Genomic DNA, 14101 nt, shown 5'->3' with positions numbered 1-14101 from the left:
TATACATCAGAGTTGTCTTACATAGGTTCTTAGATGTAGATGATAATGTGATGGTACAGATTTAATGTAACATTTAGTTGACTTGTCTTTATGTTGTGATGCAGATTTATGTTTAAATGAACTGGTTTTAACTATGGAGGAAGACGAGCAGCTTCTAGAGCAGCTAACGGGGATCAGAACTAATAAAACAATGAAACTGTCGTCGACATGAGAAGTCCTGACTCCATCGTTTAGGAACAAGATAAATGTCCTAAAGCATTTACAGTTTGTTCAGAGGAAGGAGAAACTGATACGATGATGTGAACAAATGACTACCGGTAAATGTTGTGGAGGTTGAACTAAATAATAGTTGTGAGAAGTTTATTTATTATTTTATTTTAATGTTTATTTAACAGGGACGATACATACACAACATGGCCACAAAGAATGAAACATGTGATGCATAAAGACGTCTAGCTTCAGCTACTGGTCAGTCTACTGGTCTTTGTCCCTGGTCAGGCTACAGAAGGAGAAAAGATACTGAATACAATAAATGCAATGATACAAATACAGTGAATAATACAGTGAATAGGTATCATGAATAAATAAACACAGCTACAACATTTAGATTAAGAAATTGCACAGATTAAATACATTAAACATTAGTAAAATGCTGTATTGACACTAGTGACTTGAGAGAAGTTAATGTTCACATTTCTGCTGCTGCTTAAGCCATGTTTAGCTTTAGCACTAAACATCTTTAGTTCTGTTTGGGATTTAATCTCTGGTGGTAAAGAACTCCAGAGGTGTTTATATCTACGCAGCTCTGAGAGGGAGGATTGACCCAATGTTTTATTTTATTTTTAATCTTTATTAGGAAATACAACAACAGCACCGTGCAACACATGAATCCAGTGCAATGACAAACCACAACCACCAGGGGGCGGCAAACACCACTGTTTCAGAATGTCACATTACACAAATACATTAAAAAGAAGATAGATCCTAAACGGATTTCATATTAGTGGAATGTCTAATAGTCTTAATATATTATTGTTTGACCTCATGTTCAAAGATTAGTTAGTTAGTTTTAGTTTATTTCGGACATGTTAAAAGAAATAAAACATAATACAGAAATGGACAGACATAACAAATACAAACTTTGAAAAGACAACATATGAACAAAATAAAATAAAGTAATTGAAAATAAAGATAATTTGATTTTTTTGGCTTGTTTCTTTGTTTTTTTCATATCCGAAAAGGAGTGGGAAGAAGTAAAACTTATTTACTCCCACCCCTTAATAATAAATGATCTATCAAGTTATCTAGTCATTATAGTCAAGGATGGAAAGGAGTGGTTATTGAGTAGTGTGGATATGCCATTTGGCTAAAAGTAATGCAAATGGATAGAAGTCAGTGACACCTTTAAAATAATATAAATCTATATTAGTACCTAATACAAATCTAACAAGTAGAATGATTTCCAATACAAGTTATAGTTATACTTTAAAACTGAGCCAAACATGTCAGTGTTTGAGTACAACACAGTAGATAAACTAAACACAAGAAATGTAAATAAATAAATACAGACAGGACATAGCTGAGTCACAATAATATTACAAAACATAAATCATTGATAGTTTCTTGGGGTCTGATGAAGGGAAAATCAAATATTGATATAAAATAGCATGTGTAGTGAATCACAAAATATAGAGTTCTTTTAAAAAGTAGGAAAAAAGTAGGAAACATTATAAGTTTACATTTGTGTATGAAATATTTGCCAATATTATGAGATTATTTAAGAGAAATTCCAGTTTTGTGTCCTTTAAAATGACACCAAATCTGATATTACTGTCAAGTCAATGACAAAATGCATCCCATAATAAAACAGAAACATTACAAGAGAAGAAAATGTGATCATCATGAACTGGTGATCGATATGTTTTCTTCTTCGATCCTTCAATCCAACACATTTTATTTATAAAGCACAAGTTTAAATAAACACAAAGGTTTCCAAAGTAAAACACAACAAATAGACAAAATACTAGAGATAAAAGACACAATAAAACACAATAAATAGACATAATACTAGGTCTACTAGGTCTCTTTTTTGTATTTGTTATTAAATGTGTCTTGTAATCTCATATGGGATGGAACACAGTCGTGGCATGACACACACAAAAAAAAATTCATTCATTCACTAGAGATAAAAGACACAATAAAAGACAATAAACAGACTGTCCACCCCAGATAAAGCATCTGTAAACATAAATCAACAACCTATGTGGTGTGAAAAGCCAAAGAAGCTTGAAGCACCATGTTGAAATGTCAACCCCTGTAATTATTGTTTTTATTTTATTTTATTTTATTTTATTTTACCTGTTTGATATGTTGTAAGCTTGTACTGTTTTAAATGCAAGCAAATGTTATTTCCTCAAATGAGTTGAAATTGGAATGTATGACTTTGTGAATTTGAAATAAAGCTTTGAAATAAAAAAAATAAAAGTTACACATAGGATAGGCCTATAATAGGCCCTAATAGTCAGTAAATCCTAAAAAAAAAAAAAAAAGAAAAGCCAAAGAAACCGGAAGTACGGGCTTTTATTTTGAAATCTGCAGAGTGCGCATCCGCCGGAAGTACCGCAGCAGAAGACGGGGACTTGTTGTTGTTGTTTTTGTGGGACTCGAACCTGGCGGACAGGTGAGCAGAACCGACCCGGAACCAGCCGGAACCAGCGGGACTCTCGCCGCTCCGCTCCGCAGCAACGGACCAGGTTCGAGTCCGGTCCGGTGCTGCGCTGCGCTGCGGAGCGACGGAGCCTCGGTCGGTCCAGATCAGACCCGGTCCGGTCCTGGTCTGATTAACATTATTAACATTCAGATATAGTTTCATCTACATTAGTAGCTATAGTATAGCTTAGTGATGGTTCAACAGTGTTTTCCAGCTGCCAGTTTAAATCTGAGACTTCAGACTTCAGACTTTAATGTTTCATCCTGATTTGAAACAGTTCAAGTCATTTCAGAACCGTCATTCTTCATATTATTTATATTATTTCATCTCTTGTAGATTTCTGCAGCAGTTTCTTCACTTCATTCAGCTTTAATAGTTTCAACAGTTTATCCAGCTTTCAGCTTCCAGCTTTCAGCATTCACCCGGACTTCCTTCAGGAAATGCAGCATTCTCTAGTCCTCTAGTCCAGATCCCTCCGCGGTGACTGGTGACCTACTTTCTACTTCCTGAGTCCCGGGGATCCTGATCCGGACCGGACTGTGATCCGGACCGGGTTTTAACGGGTCTGTTCCCGCGGTGATCCGGGTCAGTCCGGTTCAGTCCGGATCAGTCCGGTCCGGGTTCTGAAGCGGGTCCAGATCCATCAGGTCCATGGATCAGAAGCCTGAACCTGCAGGAAGTAGAAGTAGTTTTCAGATTAAAAGCATGAGAGTGGAGATCAATAAACAGCTGATCAGGTTATTATTGATAGAGAGGAGGATCGATAAGTGACTTCCTGTTTGGGTCTCAGTGAACCGGATCAGAACCAGGTCCAGGACCAGGTCCAGGTCTGATCCAGCTGCTGATTGGACGGTGGTTTATCATGAGGCTGTTGAGGAATGTTGTTTCAGAAGTGTTGGAACTTCTTTATAAATACAATCACTGTTTCTCATTCAAGCCATAATAATATATATACATACACACACATACATGAACACGTCAACATTTTTCTCAGAAAATATATTTCTAATAGAGCTATTGACATGACATTTTCACCAGATGTCGGCATCAACCCAAGTAATGCACACATACAAAGAAATCCCAACATTAATGTCCATAAATGAAGTTATGTGTAATAAAGTGAAATGACACAGGGAAGAAGTGTTGAACACATGAAGAAAAGGAGGAAAGACAAGAAAGCAGCTGGAGTTTGTAATGCACTCAACCGCCCTGATCCCAGGTCTGTCTGAAGCTCTCCACCAGTGTCCTGGACTGTTAGGGAACCTTCTGATTATGGTTTTGACTCTTCTGTCTGAAATCTTTGGTTGCGTAGGTCTTTAGACAGCTCTTAGACAGCTCTTTGCTATTACCCATCATGCAATGCTTCTTGTCTGACTCCTTGGTGGTGAGAAACCTTTTTAAAAGGCATCAATCAGGACTAAACCAGCAGATATGACTTTGCACTGATAGGAGACAGGATGACAAACTCCAGCTGCTTTCTTGTCTTTCCAAACCTTTTTGCCCCTCCTTTTCTGTGTCATTTCACTTTATTACACATATCTTAATTTTTTTATTTTTTAAAGTATATTTTTCGGCTTTTTGCCTTTATTTGATGGTGATGACAGTAGAGATAGACAGGAAATGGGGAGGCAGAGAGAGGGGGAATGACACGCAGGAAAGGTCTGCCCGACGCGGGATTCGAACCGGGGATGCCTGCGGCGAGGACTGTAGCCTCTACATGGGGCGGCCGCTCTACCCACTGCGCCACGCACCGCCCCTCACACATAACTTAATTTATGGACATTAATGTTGGGATTTCTTTGTATGTGTGCATTAATTGGGTTGATGCCGACATCTGGTGAAAATGTCATGTCAATAGCTCTGTTAGAAATATGTTTTCTGAGAAAAATGTTGACGTGTTCAATACTTATTTTCCCCGCTGTACATATATTCATATGTTCTCTTTTCTTTTTTTTAAAGTATATTTTTTTGGCTTTTTTGCCTTTGTTTGACAGCACAGTGAGACAGACAGGAAAGGGGGAGGCAGAGAGAGGGGGAATGACATGCAGGAAAGGTCTGCCTGATGCGGGATTCAAACATGGGGCGGCCGGCCGCTTTAACCGCTGCGCCACGCACCGCCCCGTATATTCTCATATTTACTGATTTAACATAAAAGTAGGAGGAGGAAAAAGAAGAAATCAGATTCTTTTGTAGTGACCAACGTCTAATAAAAGCTACACAACACATTCCTCTTTCAAAATAAAAGCATCTGTTATTGTCCTGTTACCCTGATGTCAGAGAGAAACCTTCACAACCAGGATATTGATCATTGATCGGTGATCACATGGCTCTATCTCCTCAGCTCTAACGCCCCCTAGCTACCGTCGTCAACGCTCCGAGGCCCCGCCCCCTAGCGACCGTCGTCATGGCTCTGATCTCGCTGGAAGACCTGGACGGATTGGACGACGAGCAGCTGGACGATGACATCACGGACAACCCCGAGCCAATGGAGGAAGACGAGCGGCTGCTGAGCCACTGGCAGGCGGTCGCCAGCACGCACCAGGTGACGGTGCCGCCAGGTGAGGGGGCGGGGCCACGGGGTGAGGGGGCGGGGCCACGGAGTGAGGGGGCGGGGCCACGGGGGGGCGGCCAATCAGAGTGTAGGCTACGTTCCCTAGGTTCCCTATGTCCCTATTTTCCCTATATTCCCTGTGTTCCCTACGTTCCCTATGTATATATATTAGTAAGAAGACCAGGTAGAGGCTAGACGGGCCAGATACACTGCAAAATCTCAAAATCTCACCAAGAATATTTGTCTCATTTCTAGTCAAAACAAATCTCATTCTACTTAAAATAAGACTCATCATATTAAAAGCAGCTTGTTTTTAGACACTTTTTACTTCTTTCAAGCAGATTTTCACTTGAAATAAGTAGAAAAATCTGATAGTGGAGCAAGTTTTTCTTTCTTATTACAAACACAAAGAACTTTTTCTACCTATTTCAAGTGAAAATTAGTTTGAAACAAGTGAAAATGATCTAAAAACAAGTTCATTTTTAGGTGATTAGTCTTATTTTAAGTGGAAAGAGATTAGTTTTGACTAGAAATGAGACATTTTGACTAGAAATAAGACAAATATTCTTGGAAAGATGTAGAGTTTTTGCAGTGTAGATAGAGAGAGTCCATCGACCGGCAACAGCAGGGAACATAGGACGCTTTTAAAATAATTAATGAATGAGTTAAATGAAAATAAATTACTTATTCAAGTGTTAATTATTCAATCAACTCAATGCATTGTTCAGCAGATTCGCCCAATATGTCCATAGAAGACTTGGAAATGTTTGGTGCGAAAAAGGGCGTATCTGACGTTTTTTGCCATATTTTTTTGATTTTAAAATGTTTAAGAACATGTTCATCGTGTTAATATCCCATAATAAGTTTATTACATAAAGACTCATTGATATAAGTAGCTACGTCTGTGGCTGCAATGTTGTGGTTTAAGGTTAATGAAGACAGCTGATTCAAGTGTGGTCAAAAATTTAGTTTTGTCTCTCCTGTAAAGTTGGTCAAAAGCCACTAACGCCTCGAGGTATTGATCGGGTATTGATTAGGTATTGATGGTGTATTGTTGGGGTATTGATCGGGTATTGATCGGGTATTGTTGGGGTATTGATTAGGTATTGTTGGGGTATTGTTGGGGTATTGTTGGGGTATTGATCAGGTATTGATCGGGTATTGATCAGGTATTGATCAGGTATTGATCGGGTATTGATCGGGTATTGATCAGGTATTGATCGGGTATTGATCGGGTATTGATTAGGTATTGTTGGGGTATTGTTGGGGTATTGATCGGGTATTGATGGTGTATTGATCAGGTATTGATCGGGTATTGATCAGGTATTGTTGGGGTATTGATTAGGTATTGTTGGGGTATTGATCAGGTATTGATCAGGTATTGATCGGGTATTGATCGGGTATTGATGGTGTATTGATCAGGTATTGATCAGGTATTGATCGGGTATTGATGGTGTATTGATCAGGTATTGATCAGGTATTGATTGGGTATTGATCGGGTATTGATCAGGTATTGATCGGGTAATGATCGGGTATTGATCAGGTATTGATCGGGTATTGATTGGGTATTGATCGGGTATTGATCAGGTATTGATCAGGTATTGATCGGGTATTGATCAGGTATTGATCAGGTATTGATCGGGTATTGATCGGGTATTGATGGTGTATTGATCAGGTATTGATCGGGTATTGATGGTGTATTGATCAGGTATTGATCGGGTATTGATCAGGTATTGATCAGGTATTGATTGGGTATTGATCGGGTATTGATCAGGTATTGATCGGGTAATGATCGGGTATTGATCAGGTATTGTTGGGGTATTGATCGGGTATTGTTGGGGTATTGTTGGGGTATTGATCGGGTATTGATGGTGTATTGATGGTGTATTGATCAGGTATTGATCAGGTATTGATCGGGTATTGATCGGGTATTGATGGTGTATTGATCAGGTATTGATCAGGTATTGATCGGGTATTGATGGTGTATTGATCAGGTATTGATCAGGTATTGATCAGGTATTGATCGGGTATTGATTGGGTATTGATTGGGTATTGATCAGGTATTGATTGGGTAATGATCGGGTATTGATCAGGTATTGATCGGGTATTGATGGTGTATTGATCAGGTATTGATCAGGTATTGATTGGGTATTGATCGGGTATTGATCAGGTATTGATCGGGTGGTGGTTGTGTATTGATCAGGTATTGATCGGGTATTGATCGGGTATTGATCAGGTATTGATCGGGTGGTGGTTGTGTATTGATCAGGTATTGATCGGGTATTGATCGGGTATTGATCAGGTATTGATCGGGTATTGATCAGGTATTGATTGGGTATTGATTGGGTATTGATCAGGTATTGATTGGGTAATGATCGGGTATTGATCAGGTGGTGGTTGTGTGTTGCAGACATGACGGGGCCGATACAGGAAATGACCCGTAACAGCCAGCAGAGGGAGCCCATCCCCTTCACGCAGATCTCCCGCCACGAGAAGGTGAGGCGGCGTGCAGGTAGTACGGCGGGGGCGGGGCTTCTGGGTGTGTGTGTGTCTGGGTGTGTGTGTGACCAGGGTGTGTGTGTGTGTGTGTCTCAGATGGGGGAGGAGCTCTACGAGGAGCGGCGCTACCCGGCCGGCCACTGGGCCTGCGTGACGAGCGGCGAGGAGCTGTACGAGCAGAGCATCTCCATGGCCTTCATGAAGCTGATGAGGTTCATCTGTAAAGAGAACTCAGCAGGTGAGGCCACGCCCCCTTCACACACACACACACACCTGGGCCACGCCCCCTTCACACACCTGGGCCACGCCCCCTTCACACACCTGGGCCACGCCCCCTTCACACACACACCTGGGCCACGCCCCCTTCACACACACACACACCTGGGCCACGCCCCCTTCACACACACACACACACACACACACACTCAGCAGGTGAGGCCACGCCCCCTTCACACACACACCTGGGCCACACCCCCTTCACACACACACACACACCTGGGCCACGCCCCCTTCACACACACACACACACACACCTGGGCCACGCCCCCTTCACACACACACACACACACACCTGGGCCACGCCCCCTTCACACACACACACACACACACACCATCAATACATCATCAATACGTTATCAAGTATTGATAACATATTGATAACATATTGATAACATATTGATCGCCTACAGGCCGCTACCTGGGGATGACCGTACCTGTGATCAGTAACATATTGATAACATATTGATAACATATTGATAACATATTGATCGCCTACAGGCCGCTACCTGGGGATGACCGTACCTGTGATCAGTAACATATTGATAACATATTGATAACATATTGATCGCCTACAGGCTGCTACCTGGGGATGACCGTACCTGTGATCAGTAACATATTGATAACATATTGATAACATATTGATCGCCTACAGGTCGCTACCTGGGGATGACCGTACCTGTGATCAGTAACATATTGATAACATATTGATCGCCTACAGGCCGCTACCTGGGGATGACCGTACCTGTGATCAGTAACATATTGATAACATATTGATCGCCTACAGGCCGCTACCTGGGGATGACCGTACCTGTGATCAGTAACATATTGATAACATATTGATAACATATTGATAACATATTGATCGCCTACAGGCCGCTACCTGGGGATGACCGTACCTGTGATCAGTAACATATTGATAACATATTGATCGCCTACAGGCCGCTACCTGGGGATGACCGTACCTGTGATCAGTAACATATTGATAACATATTGATCGCCTACAGGCCGCTACCTGGGGATGACCGTACCTGTGATCAGTAACATATTGATAACATATTGATCGCCTACAGGCTGCTACCTGGGGATGACCGTACCTGTGATCAGTAACATATTGATAACATATTGATCGCCTACAGGCCGCTACCTGGGGATGACCGTACCTGTGATCAGTAACATATTGATAACATATTGATCGCCTACAGGCCGCTACCTGGGGATGACCGTACCTGTGATCAGTAACATATTGATAACATATTGATAACATATTGATCGCCTACAGGCCGCTACCTGGGGATGACCGTACCTGTGATCAGTAACATATTGATAACATATTGATAACATATTGATCGCCTACAGGCCGCTACCTGGGGATGACCGTACCTGTGATCAGTAACATATTGATAACATATTGATCACCTACAGGCCGCTACCTGGGGATGACCGTACCTGTGATCAGTAACATATTGATAACATATTGATCACCTACAGGCCGCTACCTGGGGATGACCGTACCTGTGATCAGTAACATATTGATAACATATTGATCGCCTACAGGCCGCTACCTGGGGATGACCGTACCTGTGATCAGTAACATATTGATAACATATTGATAACATATTGATCGCCTACAGGCCGCTACCTGGGGATGACCGTACCTGTGATCAGTAACATATTGATAACATATTGATAACATATTGATCGCCTACAGGCCGCTACCTGGGGATGACCGTACCTGTGATCAGTAACATATTGATAACATATTGATAACATATTGATCGCCTACAGGCCGCTACCTGGGGGATGACCGTACCTGTGATCAGTAACATATTGATAACATATTGATAACATATTGATCGCCTACAGGCCGCTACCTGGGGATGACCGTACCTGTGATCAGTAACATATTGATAACATATTGATCGCCTACAGGCCGCTACCTGGGGATGACCGTACCTGTGATCAGTAACATATTGATAACATATTGATCGCCTACAGGCTGCTACCTGGGGATGACCGTACCTGTGATCAGTAACATATTGATAACATATTGATAACATATTGATCGCCTACAGGCCGCTACCTGGGGATGACCGTACCTGTGATCAGTAACATATTGATAACATATTGATCGCCTACAGGCTGCTACCTGGGGATGACCGTACCTGTGATCAGTAACATATTGATAACATATTGATAACATATTGATCACCTACAGGCCGCTACCTGGGGATGACCGTACCTGTGATCAGTAACATATTGATAACATATTGATCACCTACAGGCCGCTACCTGGGGATGACCGTACCTGTGATCAGTAACATATTGATAACATATTGATCGCCTACAGGCCGCTACCTGGGGATGACCGTTACCTGTGATCAGTAACATATTGATAACATATTGATCGCCTACAGGCCGCTACCTGGGGATGACCGTACCTGTGATCAGTAACATATTGATAACATATTGATCGCCTACAGGCCGCTACCTGGGGATGACCGTACCTGTGATCAGTAACATATTGATAACATATTGATCGCCTACAGGCCGCTACCTGGGGATGACCGTACCTGTGATCAGTAACATATTGATGACATATTGATAACATATTGATCGCCTACAGGCCGCTACCTGGGGATGACCGTACCTGTGATCAGTAACATATTGATAACATATTGATCGCCTACAGGCCGCTACCTGGGGATGACCGTACCTGTGATCAGTAAACATATTGATAACATATTGATAACATATTGATCGCCTACAGGCCGCTACCTGGGGATGACCGTACCTGTGATCAGTAACATATTGATAACATATTGATCGCCTACAGGCTGCTACCTGGGGATGACCGTACCTGTGATCAGTAACATATTGATAACATATTGATAACATATTGATCACCTACAGGCCGCTACCTGGGGATGACCGTACCTGTGATCAGTAACATATTGATAACATATTGATCACCTACAGGCCGCTACCTGGGGATGACCGTACCTGTGATCAGTAACATATTGATAACATATTGATCGCCTACAGGCCGCTACCTGGGGATGACCGTACCTGTGATCAGTAACATATTGATAACATATTGATCGCCTACAGGCCGCTACCTGGGGATGACCGTACCTGTGATCAGTAACATATTGATAACATATTGATCGCCTACAGGCCGCTACCTGGGGATGACCGTACCTGTGATCAGTAACATATTGATAACATATTGATCGCCTACAGGCCGCTACCTGGGGATGACCGTACCTGTGATCAGTAACATATTGATAACATATTGATCACCTACAGGCTGCTACCTGGGGATGACCGTACCTGTGATCAGTAACATATTGATAACATATTGATCACCTACAGGCCGCTACCTGGGGATGACCGTACCTGTGATCAGTAACATATTGATAACATATTGATCGCCTACAGGCCGCTACCTGGGGATGACCGTACCTGTGATCAGTAACATATTGATAACATATTGATCACCTACAGGCTGCTACCTGGGGATGACCGTACCTGTGATCAGTAACATATTGATAACATATTGATCGCCTACAGGCTGCTACCTGGGGATGACCGTACCTGTGATCAGTAACATATTGATAACATATTGATAACATATTGATCGCCTACAGGCCGCTACCTGGGGATGACCGTACCTGTGATCAGTAACATATTGATAACATATTGATAACATATTGATCGCCTACAGGCCGCTACCTGGGGATGACCGTACCTGTGATCAGTAACATATTGATAACATATTGATAACATATTGATAACATATTGATCGCCTACAGGCTGCTACCTGGGGATGACCGTACCTGTGATCAGTAACATATTGATAACATATTGATAACATATTGATAACATATTGATCGCCTACAGGCTGCTACCTGGGGATGACCGTACCTGTGATCAGTAACATATTGATAACATATTGATAACATATTGATAACATATTGATCGCCTACAGGCTGCTACCTGGGGATGACCGTACCTGTGATCAGTAACATATTGATAACATATTGATAACATATTGATCGCCTACAGGCCGCTACCTGGGGATGACCGTACCTGTGATCAGTAACATATTGATGATGGACGACGGCGTCTCGTTCCACAAAAACGTCCAGACGTCGTTCTTCCTTCCCGCCGCGTTCCAGGCCACGCCCCCTCAGCCCGCCGACTCTGACATCACCATCGTCTACCGGGAGCCAATCAGAGTGGTCGCCAGGTCAGTGTCGCCTACCGCTCTGCTCTCTGATTGGCTGACAGTGATTCTGCTCTCTGATTGGCTGTCAGTGTGTCTGCTCTCTGATTGGCTGTCAGTGTGTCTGCTCTCTGATCTGCTCTCTGATTGGCTGACAGTGTTTCTGCTCTCTGATTGGCTGTCAGTGTGTCTGCTCTCTGATCTGCTCTCTGATTGGCTGACAGTGTTTCTGCTCTCTGATTGGCTGTCAGTGTGTCTGCTCTCTGATTGGCTGTCAGTGTGTCTGCTCTCTGATTGGCTGTCAGTGTGTCTGCTCTCTGATTGGCTGTCAGTGTTTCTGCTCTCTGATCTGCTCTGTGATTGGCTGTCAGTGTGTCTGACAGTGTTTCTGCTCTGTGATTGGCCGACAGGACGTTTCTAGGGACGACCACGGAGGAGACGGTGACCAGTCAGATCTCTCTGCTGTGGGAGATCCTCGGCGACAGCGTTGAGCTCTGCAGGGACCAGTACGTAGTCGCCGTGTACGAGAACCCGGGCGTTCCCCGCCGCCGCAACGAGATCTGGTTCCTCCGCCGCGACGCCGCCTAGCCACGCCCCCTCCTCTGATTGGCCCCGCCCCCTCCTCTGATTGGCCCCGCCCCCTCCTCTCCTCTGATTGGCCCCGCCCCCCTCCTCTCCTCTGATTGGCCCCGCCCCCTCCTCTCCTCCTCTCCTCTGATTGGCCCCGCCCCCTTCCTCTCCTCTGATTGGCCCCGCCCCCTCCTCTCCTCCTCTCCTCTGATTGGCCCCGCCCCCTTCCTCTCCTCTGATTGGCCCCGCCCCCTTCCTCTCCTCTGATTGGCCCCGCCCCTTCCCCTCCTCCTCTCCTCTGATTGGCCCCGCCCCCCTCCCCTCCTCCTCTCCTCTGATTGGCCCCGCCCCCTCCTCTCCTCTGATTGGCCCCGCCCCCTCCTCTCCTCCTCTCCTCTGATTGGCCCCGCCCCCCTCCTCTCCTCCTCTCCTCTGATTGGCCCCGCCCCCTCCTCTCCTCCTCTCCTCTGATTGGCCCCGCCCCCTCCTCTCCTCCTCTCCTCTGATTGGCCCCGCCCCCCTCCTCTCCTCCTCTCCTCTGATTGGCCCCGCCCCCCTCCTCTCCTCCTCTCCTCTGATTGGCCCCGCCCCCCTCCCCTCCTCCTCTCCTCTGATTGGCCCCGCCCCCTCCTCTCCTCCTCTCCTCTGATTGGCCCCGCCCCCCTCCTCTCCTCCTCTCCTCTGATTGGCCCCGCCCCCCTCCTCTCCTCCTCTCCTCTGATTGGCCCCGCCCCCCTCCTCTCCTCCTCTCCTCTGATTGGCCCCGCCCCCCTCCCCTCCTCCTCTCCTCTGATTGGCCCCGCCCCCCTCCTCTCCTCCTCTCCTCTGATTGGCCCCGCCCCCCTCCTCTCCTCCTCTCCTCTGATTGGCCCCGCCCCCTCCTCTCCTCCTCTCCTCTGATTGGCCCCGCCCCCCTCCTCTCCTCCTCTCCTCTGATTGGCCCCGCCCCCCTCCTCTCCTCCTCTCCTCTGATTGGCCCCGCCCCCCTCCCCTCCTCCTCTCCTCTGATTGGCCCCGCCCCCCTCCTCTCCTCCTCTCCTCTGATTGGCCCCGCCCCCCTCCTCTCCTCTCCTCTGATTGGCCCCGCCCCCCTCCTCTCCTCTCCTCTGATTGGCCCCGCCCCCCTCCTCTCCTCCTCTCCTCTGATTGGCTGTTTCGTTGTGCGCACACTTCCTGTAGCTGATTCAGATGTTTAATGTCACGCTGACCAATCACAGCAGGTCTCGGCTCGGCTGGTCCTCCTTACATCAAGCCCCGCCCCCCTCGC

General features: G+C 45.0%; 1 protein-coding gene across 1 annotated transcript; it reads left to right on the top strand.

Moving 5' to 3' along the window:
* The first annotated feature begins 2592 nt into the window (after positions 1–2592).
* Positions 2593–12869, top strand: soul4 (heme-binding protein soul4). Its single transcript, XM_085788281.1, has 6 exons — positions 2593–2680; positions 5052–5268; positions 7672–7757; positions 7857–7998; positions 12105–12288; positions 12675–12869. Exons 2-6 carry the CDS (start codon positions 5115–5117, stop codon positions 12850–12852), a joined length of 744 nt encoding a protein of 247 aa, XP_085644407.1. The 5' UTR covers positions 2593–2680; positions 5052–5114; the 3' UTR covers positions 12853–12869.
* Positions 12870–14101: the final 1232 nt, after the last annotated feature.

Source organism: Trachurus japonicus, chromosome 1 (genome assembly GCF_045865225.1).
Source record: "Trachurus japonicus isolate A0001 chromosome 1, Traja_1.0".
Lineage (NCBI taxonomy): Eukaryota > Metazoa > Chordata > Actinopteri > Carangiformes > Carangidae > Trachurus > Trachurus japonicus.
The sequence above is the reverse complement of the archived record's forward strand: the minus strand, read 5'-3'. Positions and strand labels throughout refer to the sequence as shown.